The 25,054-nt window shown below is 36.3% G+C and overlaps 1 protein-coding gene across 1 annotated transcript in view; it reads left to right on the forward strand.

Moving 5' to 3' along the window:
• Positions 1–25,054, forward strand: part of LOC130582304 (adhesion G protein-coupled receptor A3-like) — a 243,241-nt gene that overhangs the window by 213,569 nt on the left and 4,618 nt on the right. The window contains exon 18 of the mRNA XM_057380921.1: positions 22,305–22,400. Coding sequence (XP_057236904.1) covers positions 22,305–22,400 — 96 coding nt within the window. The remainder of the gene's footprint in view (positions 1–22,304; positions 22,401–25,054) is intronic.

Genomic DNA, 25,054 nt, shown 5'->3' on the forward strand with positions numbered 1-25,054 from the left:
ATGGAAAAAAACCTAGCAAAACCTTAACCCAAACCAGGATTTCTAGCCAAAGGCATGAGAAGATTAATTCATCTTTTTTGAGCTTAGCTATCAAAAAGTTAAGTATTACCCGAAGTTATGTATTGACCCTGTATAGATTTTGGAGGGAGAAGGACAAAGAACTTCCAGAGAACAATTCCTCCCATCTCTCTTGGATGTTTGTGTGAGGACAGGATGAATTGTCTTATGGAGGTGCCTCTCTTTCCCCACAGATCATGGAAAAATCTGAATGGTCAATTTAGCCTAAACAACTCAATTTTATAGTGGATTCTACCTTTTATGTCTTTTCTGTGAAAAATCCACATTAGTGTATTCTTTTAAACAGAGGTAGCTTATTTTATTTCAAACACAAAAAAATTTAGCAAGTAGCATTTATGGATGACTGTTGTCACAATTTGTTAAAAGTCTGCAGGAGGATGAAATGTGTTTTTCTGTCTGATTCTGCAGAGTGAAATTTTTTACTAACAGCATTTTAGTTAGAAAACTATCTAGTTTTTCTTCTTTTATTTCTAGAGGTGAAATTGATTAAAGTTAACATAAAATGTGTATTGTGATGAGAAGGAGTGCCATATTGATCCTTAGCTTTATTAGGTGTAAGCAAGAGGATATTCTTTCACTGAGGGTGCCTGACTCTGCTAATCCATGATTTATTGTACCATTCTTCWGAGATGAGAATTTCACTCCTTCAGTTGCCAGCTCATGGCAAAATGAATAATTGCCAATTTTCAAGTGCTGCAGTGTGACTATTAAGGTAGAAAATTGTTACAAGTTACATAGACCCAGCACRGTGTATGTTCTTCAAATTCAAATCTTGTTTGAGTTGGAAAACAATAGACAATCAGGTTACAGAAAAGATTACTCTAATTAGAATCTTCGTTGTACCAGTCATGTTGAGGTTCTCAGACAGTGAAAATAAATAGTAGCTATTTTAAGTTTAGCAATAGAAATGATAAACCACCTTCTGGCTGTAAAAGAACATGTGTATAATTGTTTAATAGCTGAGTAAAATTATTCTGAGTTATTTTTCTCACACAGGGCACCATATATCCTAGAGACACAGGCACTGAAATGTCTAACACGATTTCACAATGGTTAGCACTAGACTCAGAATAGTAAGGATCAGTTTCACCACATGTAGAAAACATGCATAATATATGTAAAATTAAAAATCACTTTAAGCTAGATAATGCTGAACTCATAATTAGTACTTGCTGTTAAAATGATCATTTGGGGGGACATTTTGCCCTTCCTGGTTTTAATAAAATTAAAGYCTGAATTATTCTTTGTCATAATACTTCCATAAAATCCATGTAAGATGCTTACATTTCAATGCAGTCATTTATAAGAAATGTTTTAACTAGTCAGTGTTCTTGTGTCTGTAAGCCAATGCCAGCCTTTAAACATATTGTTCTTCAGGTCCTTCAGCAAAAACATCTGGGTTTGGGTTGAGGGGATGTTAATTTGTCACCATTTGACACCAGTAAATAGATAATAGTAACAAGTTTATTCAAATGGAGATTGAGTGAAGCTTTTTTTATATGTCAGGACTGCCAGCCATAGGAAGTGTGTAATGCAGGCTACAGGACACTCTCGAACAAGAGGTGGTTTGTCAGTGATCCTTCTCTGTAGACTTAGTTTTGTTGAATACAAATATRTGAATGTGTTTGGCAGGAACTCTAYKCTTGGCTGTTGTCCTTCAGTCGTTTTTGGTAATGGCTGTATGTGATAGGCCGTGTTTCCAGCTCTCATGGGAGTGGCTTTGTATTCCTCATATATGCACTTGCTGGATGAGACAKAAGGGATCTTTTATGAGTCAATACCTGGGATCTAATGCCAAAAATCAGTACATAAATCTAACACGTGGAATTTACCAAGAAATTATAAAAATTGTCTCATCATATTTTATTCACAAAGCTTGGTCCATTCTAAAATGTAGCTGAAATAGTGAAAATAAATATCAGAATATCTAAAAGGAAACCTCGCCCATTTGTAGAACTCTGCTTGTAAGAGCTGTTACAGTTTTTCTGCCTGCTTTTGCATATTCATTTGCAGAAGAAGACAAATAAGGTGGACTTGATTTTTTTTCTCCTACTTTCCTTTGAGCTGAAGCAATAACTATCCTGTTATGCAAAACTGTGTTTCTCTATAAGTTTTCTCTCTTCTAGATACAGTGATCAAATTTGAAACGTTTTTGCAGTCTAGTTTTACTTCATGGCAATATGATTTTAAATATTGCCTCTTTTTATATATTAATCATATATTATATTATACAATATGTACAYTATACATTATACACTATATATATTTATTATGTGTCTCATTCATGAAATAGATATTGTTAATTATAGAGTTAAACCCCTCAGGGCCTATCACTTTGMTGACTGGAACCAACTGTAACAATTTTGGCATTTTTCTCTAAATGTGCCTGGATGCTAATGAGGTGGATCAAATTAATGCATCATTGAGTTTTGTGTATTGAAATTCTGAACCTTAGCACTTCAACAGATAATGAAATTACTTCCTGTAAAATATACTCTCTGGTATTCTTAAYAGAAATAAATAATTCTATCTGTTCATCCTCTGTGGACATTTGTTAAACCTGGCAGGGTTTAGCTTCTGACTCATCTGAAGGCAGATTTTGCCAGCAAAGGCAAAGGGGCATGCAAGATTCAGCTATTACTGCAATGTACAAAACTTCTTATCAGCCCAAGCTGAGGCCCAGGCAGTGCTGGTTTTTGTGCCTGGCATGTGCATGCATTTTTCATGCAATGCTCTGCACACATACAGATTAGAACACAGACAGAACTACAGACCAGCAGAAAATACTCCTGAAAGATATTCTGTTAAAATCATTTCTTTTCAGAGAGACAGACAAAAAAATCAGATTACTTTCGTTTTTAATAAGATAACTAGTGAGCACAATTGCATTCTAAACATTTAAAATAAAAAATAAATAAGCTGCCAGCTGGGCCAGAGATTGGTGATAAGGAGACAGATAATTAAGTTTTATCTCAAGGTTAGGTACAAATATATCTCCCAATGTTCTCCCACCTCTTTTATTCAATGAATGTCTTGCAAGATAACTAATATCRCAATCTTCAGATTACAGAATCCAATATCCCATATCTGTCATGAAAAGACATCAATGTGCATAAATAAGATTGCAGAATCAACAGCAAAATGGGTAATAGTTGATGTTACTGTCTCWGTTGAATTTCATCTTGTTTTTTATATAACATATTTTGATAAGCTTTTTAAAATGTTCTTTYTAAATTTGTGGGGCTGTTAGGAAATGTACCTCATGTAGTGCTTTAGAAAATTGTATATCTAGCTGTAGTRGCAATTTCAGAATGGATTGTGCCCTTTGCTTTGTATTCAAAGTACTAGCCTTAGTACTATGGCTAAAAAATCGTTACTGAGACAAATTGAAACMGTTTTCAGCAGCATAYRCRGAGCACCTACAGTCAATACCACTGRCTTCATTCCATTATCTTACCTGTTTTCAACCTTAAATAATTTTAAGAGTTAAGAATAATTTTTAGAATGAGAAAGCTGTTTACATATTTTACATATTTTAAAATGTCGTAACTGTTTTTTAGATACTGTCCTTTAACAGGGCAGACCTGGAAACAGTAGCTGAGAATTGGAGTGGTTCAATTAAACTGTGATAATCTGCCAGTGGGTGTTTGCATGCAGTTGTGTGTGTGTCTGCTGTCCTATAGGAACCTGTATTTGGTCAAGGTTCTGCACATCATTTGTGCACCTCCAGAGTACTGAGTGATCTCCTGAAAGCAGCAAGGAAAGGGCTCTTCCCTGGTGTTTGGGGTGTGGTGATGATGAACACCCCGTACCCTGGGTGCACACAGGACGTGGTTGTGCTGCCCTTGCWCCCTCCCCTGTCCTTGGGAATGTGGCAGCAGTTCTTCACAGTCATTCCCAAGCTCATTATTCCTCTCAGCTGCCTGAACATCAGTTAGTAGTACCCGGCTAAACAGCAGCTCAGTATCTTTGAGACACTGAATTCTGCTAAATCCTTCCACTGCAAAAAGGAGAAAGCACWCTAAACTTTCAAATGCGAGCAAACCCTCTCCTTCTGTTATTGCTGACCAGTCCTGAGATGAGGCTCTTGCTTTACAGCCAGGGGATTTTACAGAGCTGCATGACACCACAGGGGTCGTGGCATCCACTTAGTGCTTTGCTCACAGTGTTAACCCTGCTTGTCTCAGGATGAACATTTAGCTGCTTGGTCTGAATTCTGACAAGCTGAACACCAGCACATGGGCACAAATGGACCCACTGCTGCGTTTGCTTAACTGCTGGTCCTGAGAGAGCCTGGCAGGAAATGTTGTGGCTTCCAYCACAAATGGATTATATGGAAATTTTCACTGAATAAGTTACCAGTGAAGCAGGCTGTGTCCTGAAGATGAGTTGCACACAGCAATATTCATTATRTCATTAGAAATGTTCACATGATGGTTTTGTTCCGTAATGGAGATACTGAAAGCATTCCAGTTATAAAGACTTCTTATATTTAGTTTTTAGAGAATGCTTATGTCCAGAGAAAAACCCCAGAATAAAAAGAAACCTAATGCTTTCCAATATTCCTGAGGCTGAAAGGGTCTTCAGAAAATTATCTTTGTTAATGTGCCCTATCATTTATGACAAGTTGGCTGCAATTAATTGCAGCATAATAGCAGTGTAATGGGGGAATCAACATTTAACTATGATAAGAAATACTTTATTAAACATCAAGTTTTGGCAAATATGCCATTTTTTGGCCATGGCCTTTTTTGAATCTCCAGTCTGAATCACAGGAAGCAACTTAATTTACRTTCTGACAGCCACAGACATTACTTGTCCCCTTGACACCAGCAGCTCTGAAATGCAGTTAAGTTCTAGTGCATTTTTCATTAGCACTGGCTCTCACAAATTCATGTCTTCTAGTGTCAAACGGGGATTGAGAGAGAGGGAGGGAGAAAGAGGTCAGATGAAAAGCACCAATTGCAATCCATTGTTTTCCTCTTCATGATATACCCTTAAATTTAACTCATAGAATCTTGCCCCATGAAAGCCCATTTTTCCTTCCCACAGAGAACAGATTGACCTTCCCCTATAAAGTGTGAATTTAGGCCTGATTATCCCAAGGGGTCACCTGTCTTTTTCTTAAAAATTCTGTATAGTTTGAGTATGTTGAGGTAAATGGGAAGTGCCACAGGGCAGARTTCTCAGGAGCCTGAGGAGATCTCTGTGGCTCATTCTTTACTGTTAGCATAGACCCAGTTGTGTCATTGCAGAGGAAGTGAAAATGATGTCTCCCTGCAAGTAAGGCTTGCACCAGCTGGATGAACCATGGCATGGTGAGCCAACAGYCTCTGAAAATCTGCTTAATCTTCTCTGGTTATAAATTAAGTACTTGATTGTATCTTTTGCTTAGAGGATAGAAGATTTTGATGTGGGCARGATCAGCCATCAGGAAGTTTAACTCATGTCTCTGATATTTTAATCAACATTTCTTATTTTAGATATGGGAAGTTAAGACTCAAAATGTATATTATTAGATAATTTTTAAATTGTGCTGTAATAATTTTTTGCAAACCTCATTTATTTTCAAGGCTCCCCCCATACTGTAAGGTTCTAAAAAGAACAAAATGTGTAACAGCTGTTTTTATCAAGTGGCTTGGGTTGGGAGGGACCTTAAATATCATCTAGTGAAATTTCTTAGATCTATTATGTGCTAAACATTATTCCTGTATTTCTTGTTTCAATATTTGYCATATTTCCCAGGAAGGAGAAAGGCCATATTGCTGAAATACCTTTTTTTTAATTTTTTGCGTTTGATAAAAATTGAATGTGGGAAAAGCCATGTTTTCCTTCCAGSTATTGTGTTCACTTTATTCACCAAAATAAGGCTTATATTTAACATCAAAGTAAGTTCTTATATTGTTATATGGAATATTAAAATAATCTAAGGATAACAGCCTTTACAAGGTTTGGATTTGATTTAATTATAGAGGTAATATTTTGAACAATGCTACATTGTTGCTTCTGAAGACAATTTTAATAACTGRCATTCAGGGATGACACAACAGGAGTAATACAACAGAAATGCTGATCATTTTAGACAGATTGTGCTGTGTCTTTTCAGCCCACCAACTTAGGCAAATTCTCAAAAAAACCTAAAAAACCCCCAAACCAACCAAACAACCAAACAAGAACATACTAAAAACTCCACTCAAACAAAAAGAATCATACTGCTGGAAGGAGCCTTAGCCAGAAGAAACAGAACAGTTCTGCCCCTTGAGGTATGAAAGTTAGAGATAGTGAAAAAGAGACGCTTAAGGACAAAACTGGAAGTTTAAGCCTTCATATCACGAATTAAAGGGAGAGACAGGATTGCAGAACCTAAAGGTATTTGGAATTTGGTTTGATACTTTAAAGACATACTGATACTACATGCTGTTTAACATGATCACTCTTAAAACTCTGATACATGTTCAGGTGGAGTCACGGATGTAACTGAAAGGTCTGCAGTGGAAAAGGGTATAAAATGAAAAGGGAAACGTTTCCATTGATTCTTTTTACTGAATTTTTCCCAGAAGCTAATTGTATTTCCATCAGATGGGGACAAAATTATCTTAGGTCAAAGAAAATGTTAAATTCAGGTTTGGATTAATTGTTCCACACAAGAAAATTTCTAGTAAGAKGGAAATATTAAAATATTATGGAGATCCACAGCAATATATTGACAGTGGTACCCTGGGRAAGTTGTTGCACGTTGAGTAGGCGATGTGGATTTTCCTTGCTGACACTCCAGTCACTGGAGGAGTGATTGGAACTTTGCTTCTCCCCCTTCAAGGTGATCARTTGAGTCACTAAGAGCAAAATGGTAACAGAGGCACCTGTTTTGTTTGTAGTTCCGCCTCATTTGGCTGCAAGTATTTCAAAAGTGTGTTGTCATGGCATAAATGGCAATACTATTCTTCAAAACTGACCTGAATGCCTACCAAATACTTTAAGTGAACGATCCCTGGAGCATAGGCTCCTCCTTGATGTAAATTTAGTTCAAGAATTTGTCAAAATCAWAGTAGAAAAAGGATTTTGGTACTGTCATAACTTCATTTGCTAAGGTACAGGCAAGGTATACACAACGTTGATACTTTCCAGAGTAGAAATACAATAATATCAAACCTTTAAGAGATGTTGAGGTACAAGGTGAAGTTTTACCCTCTTTTTTTAAAGAACAGTGTCTGAGCTGCTTAGGATAGATGAAAAGAATTGCAAAAAAAATATATATGTCAACTTGCTACTTGTAAACAAGCTATTAAACACTGTAGTAAGTCACTTAGATCCATTCAACTGAAACTCTCTCCAAAGCTGCAGCTATTGACAAACATAGAAAAATAAAGAAAATGACCACACCTGTGTGGTACCTGGTTATTTAATGAGGAAAGGATGGGCTTCAGACTTAGAAATTTTARCTACATGAGTTACAGCATTTGCAAGTTTTCAAAGTTATGAGTTTCATGCAGACCTAYAATGATTCCTGTGATATTTCCAGCTTTGAAAGGCTGGAACTGCAACATGCTGATCTGCAGAACTGTGTGTTATACTGAATTTTCAGCTGCTTTTATCCTGAATTCACATGTAGGCATTTCCTGGAAATTCAGAATTCTTGTCACACTATCCCTTGCCTCAGTAGCTTCTAGCATTTCAGCTAGTCATAGACAAAATTGTAGAGGGTAAGTTAGAGGGTGGGTAAGTTTGATAAAATGCTCCATGCTTTGATATGCTGCTCCAGGCAAAATGTAAAACGCTGATTGGAAATTTTACAARTTCAAGGATTTTTAGAAGATAATATATTCAGACTCCAATGGGGGCTTTGTAGCAAACTTTATCAGATTTGAAAGAGCTAAATATTTTCTTAGATGATTCTCTGGTGTCATATAGATTAAACTTGATTATGCAAAAATGCTGTAAAGATAAATGCATAAGATCTTTTCAAGTGTCCTTATTGTAATTGTGTGGACAAAGAACTAAGCATTCCCATCTGCATAAAATTATATTCACCACAATTACAGAAAGGACTATCTGACTTTTAATGGTAGATGATAGTACTCATTAATTGCTGAGGAAAATTAGTCACATCAGATACAAATTCTTTCTTTCAGAAATTATTCTGTGAGAAAGATAGAACTTGAAGTTTGTTACAGGACACTTGTCTCTTGAGCAGGCATCTGCATACATCCAGCTTGTAAAGTGTAATAAAAATGGTGATGTTGCAGGAAAACATAAGTCATGAAGATTTATGAAGGTTGTTGTGCAGACTGATAAACTGCAATGTCACAGGAGCTGGAACACTGCAGGCAGCCAATCCTGTGACACAGGATTGTGCAATAATCTGATAATAACTGCAGCACAGTACAATCACTCTGCATTGAAATTGCAGCGTGCCATAGGACACAGTAGGTATTGCATTTACCAATAGATTTTCACTATTCCATAAAGTAATTCTGGCTAAAATATATACTTAGATTCCAAGAGTAAATGCTAAACAAAATAAAAGTGCATGGCTTATCTTAAAATAAACCAGCAATACAACCCAAATACATATATATATATAATGCACATATGTATATATATTAGCAATGATAGTTCTAAATACATAATTTTAATGCTTCAGAGTATTTTTCTTTATTAATGAATAGCAAAATTCAAGGGAATTAGAATATATTCTTTGGACAAACAAAACTGGTGRAATCCACAGATATGCATATTACATTAAATATGTTGGGGCATATATATGTATAACTGTTGCAAATTCAGCTTCAGACCTGGCTTATTCTATGCATACTTCCTGTCAAATATGTGTGGTAATCTCTAGTTTATGCCTGTTTGGAAGGAGGGCTTAAAAGTCTGGGGAGGAAAAGCTGCATCAGATTAATTCACTTGGTTTTGAGTTGAGACACCATGGAAAATTATACATAAACTTCCACTGATCTCCTTGACATWGTATATCCTAAGTAGTTGAAATCCATCACTGGAAATGGGGATGATTCTTTTCTTTTTGAGTTAGTGTTCCTTATAAATTCCAAATGAGAAGGCATTAAAGAGGAAATCATACAACAAATAATAARCTTAAATTTCAGCAAGGGGTAAATAGGTTAATATTAGGAAAATACTTCAAGCTATGAGAGTAGTTGACAATTAAAACAGRTTACCTGGGAGGCTGTGGGAACTCTGTCCCAAGCAATTTGTTAGCAGGGATTTGATAAGGCTGAGCCAGTCATGGCAGGTGTTTAATGTGACCTTGACTCAGAGCTTTTGGGTGGSCTRCATGACTTCCTGATGTTCATTTCTGTCCTACAATCCTGTTATTAGWAAACTAAGGATTTTTCCTAACAGTATTTTCATTTTTCAACCTCTATTTATTACTGAATTCTCAGTACAATTTTCAGAATTCTTTACTACAGCCTCTCTGGTCTCATAAGAAACTCTTGTGTTTCATTATGCAAGCGAATTCTGACAGAAGAGACTTTGAAACTAATGTGTTCCAAATATGCCTTCAGTGTTTGGAAATGTTATGAGTCTTGTAGAAGCTGGCTGCTGATCCTCCAGGTATTTTTATTCAGGTACCACCTTGCTGTATAAAACATGACAAAAAATTAGGCCACCTTCTGCTCTGAAACACCAGCACCCACAATGGATTTTCAGTGGGAGTTACACAGATTCAGTCACAAGATTTTGGTTCATAGATGGAAAATACTGCTTACTAAATTTTGGTAAATCTTCTGTAATTTTAATGATACAGGTTAMACTAATTTCAACATATAATGTCTAATATGCCTTAGTAAAACAGAATATCCAGATTAAACTTTATGCCTGTATTGATTGAGTACTCATTCATACATAAGGGTAATGCCATTATTATTGGATTACACTTAGTGATCAGAGAATCACCCAAGAGTTTGACAGTTTATCAGAAAGTGAACACTGGTAACCTTTTCTGTGAAAGAAAACTTGAGCACACAAGATACCTGAYTTATTTATCTAGTGATAATGAGAGATACTTAGTATTGGTTTATCTATTGATTATGAGGTAAGAGAACTATGATTACTGAAGACCATTTGTGTTTATTTTACAATATTTGTGAGCAATGTCAACAAAAAGTCATGAGCGATCAGTTCCATGATTTTGCTGCTTCTTCGTACTAGATGAACTTTAGACATATCCAGAAAAAAAAAAAGTACCTCTACAGGCAGAGTCCATTTTCAAGAAATATTTATGCATTCCATTTCAGAATTCAATTTCTGGAATTACTGATGTCTCTAAAACTCTCTGTCATTAATCAAAAAGGTAAGGAACAGGAATTATGGGCAAATCACTGCTGTTATTTGCAGAATAGTTACCCCATGCTGGCTATCATTTGTAGGTCAGGCATTTTGGAGTGCTTAATGTGGATTCTTATATTCATGTTATTGTCTTATATAAGRATGGCATTAAACTTGTCTATTCATTTATCTTTTAGTCTTCCATTAGTGGTATTGAAGAAGCAACCAATTTTCCATGTTCCTTCTTTGTGCTTCTAAGAGAGTGTTTTCCAGCGAGAGAGAACATTTCCTTCTGAGGTCCTGGCATTGCTAAATCCAATCACAATTATTGTACCTAGCAAAGCTAGGCAGCCTGTTGACCTGGAAAGTTGAGCAGGGAGATGCTCTTACAGTTTTGTGAAGATTGCTCTTTATTCCTTTTCAAATCTCTTTTTTTTCTGTGTTAGTAACATTCTGGAAATGTCATATTTCTGGGTTTAAATTAGTATTTTTCAATTAATGATTATAAAAATAACTCTAACTCTGCTTTTTTTCTTTCAAAGTTTCTTGATCACTTCTGGTTGAGTGCTCAAAAAAMCCCATATATACATATATAAATATCATGGAAAACCTTTCTCTGCTTCTGGTGAAAATCTGGGATAGGGATCACTGTAAATAGGTTTCTGTTTATGTCAGCTTTTAAACAATAGGGAAAAGCAAATGTTCATGCCATCATCATGCATAAAAGATTTTCCATAGCTCAGCTTAGTAAGACTAAGAGTGACAACAGCAAAACCCCTCAACACTGAAGTTAAAAATCAGGGTTGACATTCATGAACTCATGCAATTGTACCTTTGTTCCTTACTTTTCAATAGGGTGAATTAAGGACAAAATGCCAACCTGAGTTTTTGTCAATAAATCTAAATCTCCATGGTTTTGTGGAGTCATTAATTGCACAGTACTTTCTGTGGGTTAATAGGCTAATCCATAGTATTTTTTTCTAATATAACATCAAAAAAGAATGTTCTTTGCCACCTCTAGATTAGCAGATTGAATTACGTCCTATGGACTGTGAAAGAGAATCTGTTCCAGCAAAAAGCTGARAGTCTTAAAACCATCTAAGAAATAAGTTATTTTCAGCATATTTTAATGCTTCCCTGCTGCTTGTTACATTTAATARCACCTTCTTGCTAGTTTTAAGTTCTTAGCTTCCTGCATATCTGTCAAGATGAAAAAATTGAAATTGTAGAAGTGGATAACATTGCATAAATCCTAATATAATATTTTCTCCACCAAAAAAAAAAAAAACAACCAAACCTAAACTAAAAAGTAGACTTTTTCCTTTTTGCAAACTTTAAGGATGAAACTTCACCAAGGTTCTTTACAGGGTAGATTAGTTTCTGAAAAAGAATAATGCAGTTGTGACGTATTTTATTGCAATTTAATTTTTGAGGGAAGCAATTAATTTTATTTTTGAGGGAAGCATTCTCTTCTCTTTTGCTGCTCTGTATAAGGACTGAGTATTTGTGCAAGTAGCACAAGTATTGTGCAAGTAGCAGGTAGCAAGTATTTGTGAACAATGAGGGTAGGAAAAAAAAGGCACAAGTTTAACTTATACAGTTGCCTTATACATAACACTTTATTTTCCATTTTCCATTGTGCAGTCTTGGTAAATAAAGCAAAAATGTAGTGCCTTCAGGATCTATATATCAAGGCACAGAGGTTGTGTCTTAGGATTTTAACATCTGTGCCTTGCCCTGGCTTTACCTGAGTGTTTCCAGATGGTTTTCTGTGTGATTGAAAGCAGTGTCAATGTGAATGAATGTCACGTCTGATATCTAAGGGTACTRCTTTCTCTTAACCTTAAGAGATGCTCTCTCCCCAACTCATGACCTGTGGCAAACCCTAAAAATACCAGAACTATTAAAAAAAATCAAAATATTTTAAAATGGGAACCAAATTAAAACACAGAGGCCTTTCCTTTACCACAGACATCTTTAGAGGAATTCAAAACCTGCATGTATGCTTTTCATGTCAGAAAAAAATTCCTTTTGGGAAACTGTTTGATCTCCTCTCTAAAAATGTGGGTTTGATAGCWAAAAGCTTGGTAGCTGAAAAGATCCAACAGAAAGGGTTTTGTGGTTTCCATGGATTTTCTGCGTAAATGCTTTTCAATTTTAAACGGCCCTCTGGGTTTGCGACTGAATACTTCTCGTAGACCAAGAAGATTTAATAATCAAAATTATATTATTTTTATTTAGTGTGTGGTTTCTTCATGTCTTAAACAAGACTGTTTGTCCTCTCACTTTGCCTGAGGATACATCCTGCTATGGCTGTGTGATTAGATTTTAGATACATGCAGTTGAAAAGAAACCCAATTACCTAAATAGATGGAAGGTAGCAGTAAATTGTGATTAGCACATAATTGTAAACCCAGAGATGCAAAGCCTGAAAGACTAAATGTTTGTATTTGAGGATGTAGCACCTACTCATCAACAATACTTTGAAGATGAGGCATTTATTATCCTATTAGTAAAATTCTCAGGAACAGTAAGAATGCTTTAATAATTTGAAGTTTTAATATTTAAAAGCAAATGGAGATACCTCCATGTATTTTCTATACATAGACAATGTATATGGTGCATGGGTGTCATTTGAGAATATGTTCAGCATAGGATATGCTGAACAAATCCAGAGAGATGAAATCTACCACTGTTTTGTAAACTTCGAAAGAAAACACTTCATGAGGACATATCCACCTGTCAAATATGACTATCAAATATTAAAAATATGTATACTGCACAATGGCCATAACTTTATCATTTTAAAGTCTTGAACAGTAACAACCAAGTCACTGCTATGTGAGAGAAACCAGCTGATGCATTCAGCAGCTTTACATACAATTATGTCTGAAGCTATAATTTTGTTTTCATTGAAGAAAAACAGTTTGGGTTTTTTTTCAGGAATGGCAGATTTCATGGGGCAATGTTAAATTTCCTAAACAGATTATTTTAATGGCCTGTATCAATCAAACAGGCTGTATGAGGTGCTTGAAATGTTTCAGAGCCAGCTTTTYAGCTTTCTCACTACTGTATTCTCTCTGTACATAGTAACACTAACATTCATCATTCAGGAATCAATAAACTAAAGTAAAAATTGTAGTATTAATGTAGAAAAGCAGGACRTTTTGGAAAACAGTGAATTTAAGATTCCTGTTTGCTAGGCTTTGAACCACTAAAGTTCAAATTTTCACATTTTGCCTATAATTATCTGTAATGGAAAAATTGAAATTTATTCTTGCTTATATTTTGATCTCCCTAAAGAAACAGTTTGTTTAAGGATGTGTCTGCCATTGAGACTTTTCATGTCTGACAACTTGGCTGTAGTCGGTGTGAGATCGATAAAGATCATTAAACTTCTCTGGGCTCCACAAGACTGGCTGGGCAGGTGAATAACAAAGATAAATACCTCGACACAAGGGAAGGCTGAAGTTACAGGGAGATGGCATAACTATGGGTAAGATCTCAAAGGGACCTTGKAACTATTTAGACACCAAAGACAATTGTAAAATTCATAGGAAATCAGATTTCTGTTCTTCCTGTGCCCGCATAAAAGTTCGGTATAGAAAGCTAAGATTCTTTATCACCTGCCCTCTGGAACGGGGGTTTAATTTTGCATCAAAAGATACAAGGYGTGSCAAAAATGTGCAAATTAAGAATGACTTTTCTTTGGAAATACACATCTTTGAAGTRTTTMTTGTATTTTCACTTTCTTCTAAACAGTTTTAGCTGCTTCTGGCACTGTGGGCAAAGATCTTGCCCTTCATGCAAGATCATTGACTTATATAAGAGAAAAAGGAAAAGAATACATGAATTTAGAAGAATAGAATTATCATGGTCTCTGTGGAGCAATTTCCCAGGAGCTCCTCTATTCTCTTTTCATTGTCTGCTTGCACACACCTGTCTTAAATGCTCAGCTGAGCAAACCTAAGAACAAGGTCTAACAGTAAATTCCCCATCTTCATGACATCGATTGCTTGGTCATTAACATCTGAATTCTTCTCTGTGTGTGCAGTGAAAGGACTTAACAGAAAGTAAAACTGAGAGTATTATTCCTATGCTACCTGTGAGTCTCATGCAATCAAAATTATTTAGCTCTAACTTGGCAGTATAGCTCATAATAAAAATTAATGCTTCAGAATAGCTTTTTAAAATACCACAAGTATCCTTCGTACCTAAATCCGAAAGTACATCAAATAGTGAATAAATAACCTCTGAATCAACTCTCGAAAGGTTCTCATTCTGTCTCAGTTAAAAACAGTGTATTTTCAGGTGATCTAAAAACTACAGAACTACAAAACAAGAACTTGAATGGTCTGCTTAAAATATTTTTAAATTACTGCAGAAGAAACAACCTTGAGAAAAAAATGTTGCCTAAAAAGCAAGTGTCAAAAACTCGACAATGGCATGAAACACAGGGGAATTAAGGMAGTTATGTTGGAGACTGCCATCATAAAATATGGGATTGACATAAATTCCTTCTTAAAAACATGATTTAAAAATTTACTCATAGGAGAACATAGACCAGAACCTCCTGTCAGTGACTTTCACAGTCAAACCAAATTAAAATATATGTTCTCTTGTTAGTCATTTCATTTGGTTCCTTTGGCAGCGTTAATGAAATATTACCTCAAATAAAACCAAAGAAATCCATATTTTCTGTTTAAAATGCAAGGTGGTTCTACTGACAGTCATAGGACATTGATCCTAATAGAAAGTGAAGTGAGTATTAAATACGGGACAATATAAAAGTACAGCACTTATTATCTTTGCATGCTTTATTTTTCACTTTCATATTATATGAAATGCCATTGTCATATATAGGCTGTTATCAAAATTCCTTGTCTTGATGAGGGTTGATAGGTAATGGTTCTTTTCTCCCCTCCAAAYGGCAGAAGGACATCCTGATGGTAATTGACTTTCTAGAGGTGTGCTGCAATGCTCAGTGAAGCAGTTGTGTTTGATTCAGTAGACTGGAACTGCAAAATGATTTCAGCYAACAGCCCTACGCCAGAGTAGTCAAATGTCTGGAAAAAACGAGGTAGCAATGAATACCTCCAAACAAGAGTATCAGCCATTTTACTGCTAGAAATTTACTGTGGAAACAGAATTGAAAGGGCTGTTGTGTTCTCTGGGGAYAAAATGATTGTGCAAATAAAGAACACTCAAAGCATGAGTGTTATTTCTCCTCCCGTGATTTCTCAGCATTACCATAAACAGTTTTTTCTCTATAAGCATCATATTTTTTAAAACTTTTTCAAATACTGAATCTTTAATAAATACTAATRTATTTTCTTTCTCATCAGCATGATGCTTAATATTTTACTTACTTCTTTCCTTCAGAAGTGCATTGAGCATGGATTCCTGCTTACCCTGACTTCTGTTATTTGTTCATTAAATTAARCAGGAATAGAAGTCAATAGAGCTAAACTGCAGCATGGAATACACTGTAAGAATCATCTCTGTCTTTGATTTCCTACAGCCMCCAAGGCATTCTCCAGTAAAATAGGGGAAAAAAAGTCAAGGTGTCTCTTGCTTCTTGGATACAATAGCCCTTCAATTAGTCTAGCTCACCAAGAGACAATAGAGTTATCTCTATGTAAATGAATCTCCTTTCTCTTTCTTCTAAATTTTCTCTGAGCATTTCTTTGAGTTCCTGAATTAATTTTTTGTCTTCTTGTTACATGCATTTTTATTTTTCCGTCCTCTCTGCTGGCTCAGACTGTCTCACATGGAAAATTCCGGGTGCACTGGCCACAAAGGGCATCACCCAAGGAAGGAGAATAAAAATCCTTCAGCGYTGCCTCCTCCAGCAGAGGCCAAACTTCCCCTGTGCCTGACAGTGCTGGAGACATCACCTGCCATGGGTGGAAGGGCAGGGGCTCTCAGGATGGATATCAGTGCAGAGGCTCTCGGGAGAGAAGCAGATGGGTTTGAAGGTGTTTGATGGGTGAGGTTTCAGCTCTGACACTGACAAACAACATCTCACATTATTGCCCAGGTTCCCATGGCTCTTTGAGGACAGATGAAGAGTATTTAAACTCATTTCTCCTGGACAATTTCTATAAAAAAACAGAGACTAATTTTGTCAAATAGAGGCGTGGACATCTTAAGCTGAGCAAACAAATCTGCAGGGATTTTTCCTAATCAATTTTTTTCATTTGTCTTTCTTTGGTTTAGTGTCTGCCTCTAAGTGGAAAAGATTATAGGTATTCTCACAAGAACATTATGACAATTAATTAATTAATGTTTACAAAATTCTTAAGTTGCAATAAGATCTARGAAGAAAGTGTATATATAAGATAAATTAATAATTACCTGGCCAGTGACCTGTGTTTCTCTAGTGCTGAACGAGTGAAATGGAAAAAAAAATGGACTGTGAACAGACAGTTAAAGAGAATAACAATATTAGCACAGGAAAGGTCGTAAATAGGCTTTTCACACAACSCTTACTTCTACTATGATTTATCATTGAAGTCTTGACTCACAAAACTAAAGTTTATTTTAGATTTATTAGTAGGTTTGTTTTTAATCTGTATTCTCCATCTTTAGATCTCCTTTGCATACAGGAGAAAAGCATTGAAGGATATATAGGCTAATTCTCTTCAGCAAAATCATTAAGGAAAAAAACCCATGGTATTTGTAAATATGTTTGTGAATCATGACTATCTGGGAACAGAATTAAAAATTATGGTGTTTTTTATCTTAAAGGAAAAGCATACTTTCAAAATCTCATCATTTCTACAAAGCCTTATTTTATTTTACCAAAATTCTCAGGATTAAGGATCACAAAATGATGTGATGCATGAAAAATTCAGGAAGAATAATTTGGAAATCTGGCTCATAAATTCAGTTTTCTACAGAGCAGCTACTTATCTGTCTGCCTGCCTCCCGGGTACTTGAACTGTGGCATCTGGTTAGCTCTGAAGTTAATGACTATTTTCTATATGGATTATTTTCACAAAGATGTTAAAATCAAATCCCAGCTCAAGGAAAAATAAAAGGGAAAGTCATCTTACTGTGACTCCTCTTTCATTTTCATGTTTATTTTGCAAGTGGCTAGTAGATTGGCATCTCTTCTTATATGAACTGTGCCCTAAACAGAAGTAGAGCTAAACTGATAATTTTTTTCTTTTTTTATTCAGGCAGAAGAGAAATAAATGGTATCTTTATATACATCTAGCACGTACCTTTCTAGATTTGTGCATGCAGAGAGGAATGCAGTTAAAAATATGTACATTTTAATCAAGTAATATCTGCAATAAAGACTATTTGAAGCTTTTAAATCACTTCCTGATGCATTGCCATTTTGCCAACCTCTGCAGAAAAAAACCTTTATAGTCAGCCTTGCATTACACCCATAAAGCCAAGGTCTGGTCCCTTTCTGGAAAAAAATTCAGAGTCAAGAATCTTAGTGTGGAAGAAATTTGGGCTAGAGAATAGCCAGACAACTCAAGCAAGAAATTCATCAGTGGMTAGAACTCTCTTTTACTTGCTGACTTACGGAGTAACATTTATGGAAATGAACTTAGCAGAATATACTGTATGTTAAGTTATCAGAAGGGATGCTGCCTGCAGGCTATTGCAGTCATTCTTGCTGACATTATCCTGTTTCTATCAGATTGGCCATGTAGCTCCCAGTATTTTGTGGTAGAGTTTGCCTTACAAGAGGAGTTTTTGCCCGAAGGAAGCTGGAAAACAGCAAGGCAGGATGTCAACAGAGGGGCATCACCTCCAGCAGTGTCTGCTGCTCCGTCGGGGGGGTTGTGCTTGTGTCAGTGCGTGGAATAAAAAATACCATGCTAGCTGGTCTCAGGCAGTGTCTGCAGCACAAATGTAGGGGTTCCCTGGGATGTTTGCTGAGGGTGATCCCTTCCCTTCAGATTCCTGCCCATTGTGTCTGCTCAGCCTGKTTTTTGGGCCGTAGGTGTTGCCTCGGCTGCAGCTGAGAGGTGCAAGCGCATCCTGCTGGGGCCTACCAGACTAGTTTTAATCTAATTAGCCTGGATAACAATATTAGTGAAGATGTGATAGAATGAGCCTCAGTAAATAAATGTATGCTGATGTAAAAGCCTGCTAGGAATCATCAGGACATCCCTGGGTGGCCAACAACAACAATGTACAAATTTGAAAAGCTCTTCCCAAGGGCTTCTGAAGCGACGGCTTGGCAGTTGCTTCAAAGCCCCAAATCATCCCACACGTAGTTTATAGTTTTCTCCGTAAAACAATTTTAAAATATTATGTAAGTTAGCTTCTTGTCAAGATAAAATTTTAGCTGGAAAAAAGATTTTTAGTTTTCTCCTTGTGGCTCCCTAGTCTGTAAGGATTTGCATGGATGGCTATCATGACTACAGCCAATATCTCTGTGTTTCTGCCTGCATTGTAACAGTCACATCTCTGTTCTCACTGCACCATATGGGGTTCCATTGCTGGTAGCCTGAGTATCACTGTTTGTGTTCTTGAATGGTAGATGATTAACACCAGCAGATGAAATTGGCCCTGGGTTTCTGCGTGTTCTTTTCTGAAGAGCAGAGAACCAACTGGTGTAATGACAAAAATTAGAAAATTAACTCAGAAGTAGAAAAGGTAACTGGGAGACAAAAGCTGGTTACTGAACCAAAGGATGTAGACCTTGAAAGATTTAATACTGTAAGATAGTCATAAGAGGAAATAGTAAATGAAAGGTAGGCAAACAACCATGGAAAAACATKGATAATTTTTTTTCAATATGAAAATATTCTTGGGGTGAGGGGCAAAGGAGGTTGAAAAGCATGTACTGATAACACCAGATTCTTCTTGCTCCTGCTTGAACTGAGTTTTGTTTCTTGAGCATGAAGACAGAATCCTCGATGCCATGATCAGCCCAGTCCCTTCCTGTATAAATTGAGAGGTGCTTTGTGTTTAACCATAGCATGGGGGTTACGGAGTCTCATTTTCTGCATGGCCTTGAACGCCTGATCTCTCTTTGTCTTCTCATCTGTACAACAGGGACAATATTGTTTATAAACCACACAGGGGGGTTTAAGGCTAAATTAGTTAATGTTRAAAACCCTTTGATTCTCTTAGACAAAAGGTTTTCCAGAAGTATGAAGAATAGTTATTTATTATCCACATTTTCATCCCATTTATGCCCTATCAATTCTACTGCAGCTTTTTCTTCAGCATTATTTGCCCTATTAATTTCATCTGCAAGAAAAAGAAGAAACTGGTAACAACTGATGATTGCATAAAAAGTAATATTCGAAAAGACTGGTCTAAATGTATTAATTTCAAATGTATTTCCTCACAACAAACTTATATATGAAACTTCTTGATGAATCTTTCCTTTCTTTGGTGGCTTTGAATGATGGTATTTTCTTGTTTATATACTGTTTAAGGTATCCATGAGCACACATAAACGGACAAGAGTATGCACTTCTGCTCTTACAAGTAATTTAACATCTATATCTTTGATTATATTTTTGGTCTATTTTAATCCTTATCCTCTCTTGCTGATTTTTCTTCTATTCGACAGCTTTTATTTCTCTTCACCCATCAAGAATCCTGAACCCACCAATGAAGAATCATTTGTATATATACAAATTTCTATTTGCTATATTCCTATTTTTCCCCCCAAGTGAGACAGGGCAGGCAGTGTGATGTGTAGGGTATCAGTAGAGTGCACCTCAGGTACACTGAAACCATTTGACTTCACCTTATGTCGTTTCTAGAATGATTTTCTTGCCCTCAGCCCTGAGTCRCAACAGGAATTTGGCTGGATTTTTCCACATTTCTGCAGAGCTGTGTAGATAAGTGCTTCCAGAACATCTGTTGCTACTGTTGTGTTCAGCAGCCTGCTGAAAGTGTGAGCTGTGAAGTAGGTTATCTAACAGCCAAATACTGGCTTGTCTGAAACTTTAGATAAGAATTGATTTATCYGTATGTATCCAGTCTGTAAAAAGTGGTGGCACTGCAAAAAATGAAATTATAGGTTGCATTTTAGGTAAATTCTATGGTGTAATCACTTCAGATGAGTCCGAAGTGCAGTTTCCTGTACTTGCTTCTGTATTGCTATTTTTTCTGCTCCTTGCTATTTCTTAGATAAATTGGGATTAACTTTTCTATGCCTCATTGCTTTACCCTAGTAATTTCCTGAATTTCAAAAATGCCATTGAAAATGTCTTTGTTAAAAATAATAATAAGCTATTAAGCTAGCTTATTCAACATGCTCAAGTCAAAAGATATTTACAATCATTAAACTGCAGTGAATGAATGGATTTTGTAGGATGGCAGCTTGTTCATTGGAATTTGTTGAGCTCTTCAGAATAAGCCAAGTTGAAAAAAAAAATATATATACTCAGTGACTTTGAATCTATAAAATCTGAAGGGCTTCCTGATGGATRCAAAATGTTATTTTCTCTGGCCTGATTACAGTTTAGACCATTAGGACAAAGATTGACCATAAATGCTAACATGAAATGTTCTGAGGCCTGAACCATAATTCTGCTTTGGAAGGAGGTGGCAAAAGAGGTTAAGAAATKCTCACACTAATTCTGGGCTGGAATGAAGTGCTGATTTACTTAATCATACTATTACTCTGTTTCTGTAAAAATCCTACCTTGTAATGACTGTGAAATTTCCTGAAATTTAATGGCTAGATTCTGGTCAGAATGTGGGACACATTCTGTTCCTCTCAGACCTGATGGACAACATCACAGCAGTGRCTGGGAAGTGTCTGTATCTCTGCACAGTTTCCACACCAAAGTGGCTYGAAAAGAAATTAATTTTGTCTGCTGACAGAGGAGCATTGGTTGAGCCAGGAAATGAGTCAGGATTTCAGAGAACCAGCTGAGCTCCAAGGTGCAGTGGAACATTTTCCCTTTTGCCACGGAGCAGCATCACTTCCAGCTGCAGGAATGGGGGCTGGTGCTCTCCATCCCAGAGCCTGTGGAAGTGCTGTGCTCCAGGCATGGTTTTGGGTTTTGCTTATATAAATGGAAAATGTGATGATGGCTCATTTTGCTGAGTTTAGGCACAGGCATGAAGGGTGCCAAATTCCGTGAGATCCCCTGGGACTTGCAAGTGGCCTAATGACCATACCTTGTAATTCCTGCTGCCTCCAGGTATCTCAGTGGCATTTAACCAGTTAAAGGGGTGAAACTGTGTGCTTGCTGTCTTACAATACAAGCCCTTACAGGAAGATTAACACTTTCCGTGGGTATTTTTGAGGTCTTGCTGAAACCTCTGAAATGCTCATTCATTTTAATGAATTTGCAAGGCCAGGTATTGAAAGAGTGAAGAAAAGTGAGGTAAATCCAAAGGATATTTATTCCTCCTGATTTCTTCAGATTTTTCCCTGTGCAGCAATAAACCAAAACATTTTACCAAGTGGACTGTCCCTTTTCTCCTTGGCTAACTGAGCTGCCTTTCTTTCATCAAGTGGAAGATATGAAAAGCTTTCTGTGATTTCACTGAATTTCCCTGGGAACATTTTCATGTAAAAGTAAATAAAGCTGCTTTGCCTGTATATTTTTAATTTATAATGCTTACATATTTAATAACTATTAAATATAGTTATCTAGGTGAGGGGAACAACTTTATTTGGCATTTGGGTTCTATCATTACACAGGGTTTTTCCTATTACTTCAATAGTAACTACATTTACTAAAGTTGTAAATCAAGGGTTTGTTAAAAATGGGTCCATATAAATATTCAAAATTAAGCTTTCTGCTCTTTGCTTTACGGAGTATATGCTTATTGTGACCATATTCCATTCTTTTCTTTTCTGGTTTTAGGGACCTCGTTAATGTTTCAGCAATATTTTATTCCCAAAATACCTCAAGGAGGTACAATTGTCTAAAAAGTATATTTGATCACAAATCAGGTAAACTAAAATATCAATTATTATCTCTCAACAGATTTTACCTGATTAGTGGTGGAGTTCCATTCATTATATGTGGGATTACAGCAGCAACCAATATCAATAATTATGGAATTGAAGGCAACGCACCATAGTAAGTATAAACTACTATCATAAAACTCTTAAGGAAAACATTTTTCTTATGGCAATAAATGTGGCTGATTTCATAAAGGGTACAGGCATGCAATGTGGTATGATATCTGTTATGAAATTTTATTACATTYTAGCTGTGAAAGAGCAATGTCTTAATCTGGAGTTTGCTGCTTCACCTCCACCAGTTTAACTGCATTACTGGCAATACAATCACTTTTCATTTACAGAATTGCTCTTCATTTACATTTGAATAAGGGAAAGATATTAAAAATACCTAATGAATAGCATATCTAATGCAGCTGTTAATTAACTAAATATTTTCATTTCATTATCTACCTTGATTTGATATCCTTCAGGTGACTTAGAGCAATTTTTAAAATAATGATGTAACAAAAGGACAAGTAAAAATCCCTTTCCCACTTCCTCCACCCTGTCACTCCATTAAAATCCAAATATTTTTGGTTTTCACCACCTGGAAACGTTCCAGTCACAATATATTGCAATCCTGACATGGTCCTCACACGTCCTTGTGTGTAGGCAGGTGTTCAGTAGACCCCAAGCTCTCCAGGCATCACATTGTTATCAATTCTTAATTCTTGGCAGCAAGCATGAGGTATCAATGAAGTACAATAAGTCTTTCCATAAAAGCATAGCAAAGAGGGAATTAGACTGCGAAGTTAAATACAGTGTGTGTAACAGATCAGCATGGCAGGGATTGGCACTCTAATGGATATTTTAGTGCTCTGGCAGCACTAATGCTCTAGAGGACATCGCTCTTAGTTACTGCTTTGAGCATCTATTGTAACACATTTGAAACTGGTTATGTTCTGGGCATGAAAAGTGGCAACCAAGGAGAATGGTTCATGAGTGAGCATCTGGCTCCTTAAAGACATTTTTATAGGTAATTGAAATTTAAATTCCAGTAAGAAATCAGTGCATACCTTGGCTAACWGTTTGCTCTGCCTACGGCCCAAGTCATATTCTGTATTTATTCAAATTTGTCCAATGAAGCAATCAGTTTATAATCAACAGTATATTATAAATCTATTATTTCTGTTCGTAAATATGTGAGACATTTTTCATTTTGGTGCAGTTACTGAGGTTATACTTTAATCATGTTAATATATCAAATCAATACCTGGTGCCACAKTGTGCAGAGAAAACCAGGGACAGATGAGGAATGGTTATAAGACTGGGTAAAAAGAMAGCTTCTAATTCAAYGGMAGCRGAGTGAGTTATGTGCCTTATTCRTTTTTAATAGTAAATGTATTGGTRAAGTAAATGTAGATGCACAAACTTGAACGTTTTTTACAGAATAGATTTCACAAGTGATCCACAATGTGATTCAGCTTGAAATAAGAGCATCCCATGGGACTGTTCCACTCAGGAACRTTCCTCTCCTCACTTTGTATCAAATATGCAGCATTTAAATGTACTTCGAGTATTCATGTGTTCTCTGCTTACCCAATTAAATATAGGTGGTAACTTACCTGTCTTTCCACAAGCATCTTTCAGGGAATATTCTCTTGTGTCTAACAGCACATTTTCTACTCTTTGAAGTGTTTCTAAGTTCATAAATACATGTGTGTGTGTTTTTGTTTAAGGTTCAGGTTCCAAAGATTCCAAGTCATTATTCTGCAGTTTCTTCTTGTAATACCCAGTGGAACTGTATTTAACTGAGAGGTTCTCAGCCYGGGAGAAAAAGTCATTCTGCCCTTTTTATAGTAACTTGTAGATAATTCCTGGCTAGACAAGAATGTGATATCAGAAGTTTCCTCACTGGAACTGGAGGAACTGCAACTAATCACACATGCCTAAATGAATATGAAGTGTCACACAGTGTCACTTTTAGAGCTGGAATCATAGTGACAGATCACCTGGTCTGTCTTTCTGACCCAGTGGGAAATTAGCTGTATCCAAACCATTTCTGACAGTTATTTATCTGAGGTACTTTAAATGCTTCCATAATGGATAGGCCACATTTCATTCCAACAGCTTATTATCCTAATTGTCCTAACAGCTAGGAAACTTTTCCAAAAATCTAATTTAAATCTTTCTTGCTGCAGTTTAAGCCCATTACTTCTTGTCCAAGTCCAAGAGATAAAGTAACTTATTCCTCTTTCCAGAAAACCATGCAATATTTAGGATATAAGAACCTAACAGCAGCTGTACAAGCCTACACTGCCAGCTCAGTCCCTGTCTGAACTAAAAGCAGATCATAGAGAAGAGTCAAAACTAGACAAGTACTCCTTCTCCCTCTGACCCATGTTCTGCCAGTTCCCATCTAGCATTTCATTAGTGTTTTCTTCCCTCGTGTTTGATCAGATTATTCATCCTCAGGACAGTGATCTTAGGCTCATACTGACCTGTGAAACACTTTGAGCTACTCTAAAACAGTCATGCTTATGTCATTTAAAGCCTAGCAAACCGTGATCATGCTGCAATGATATCATGTTACCARCATATCAGAGAGACCATCAGTTTTCTTAATTTTTTGAGGACATTCAAATTGACATGGATGAACTCCCAGGAACTCTGGAAGCAGTGCAGAGTTCAGAAATGGCATATATCTTTCAGCACAGAAAGTGTTGACAGTTCAACTGGAAGTCTTTTTTCAGCCTCTMTTGGAACTCAGGCTGTTCTCTGGCAAGAAGA

The sequence above is a fragment of the Malurus melanocephalus genome, unplaced genomic scaffold (genome assembly GCF_030028575.1).
Source record: "Malurus melanocephalus ecotype Western Australia unplaced genomic scaffold, MMel_1.1 scaffold_12, whole genome shotgun sequence".
Taxonomy (NCBI): Eukaryota; Metazoa; Chordata; class Aves; order Passeriformes; family Maluridae; genus Malurus; species Malurus melanocephalus.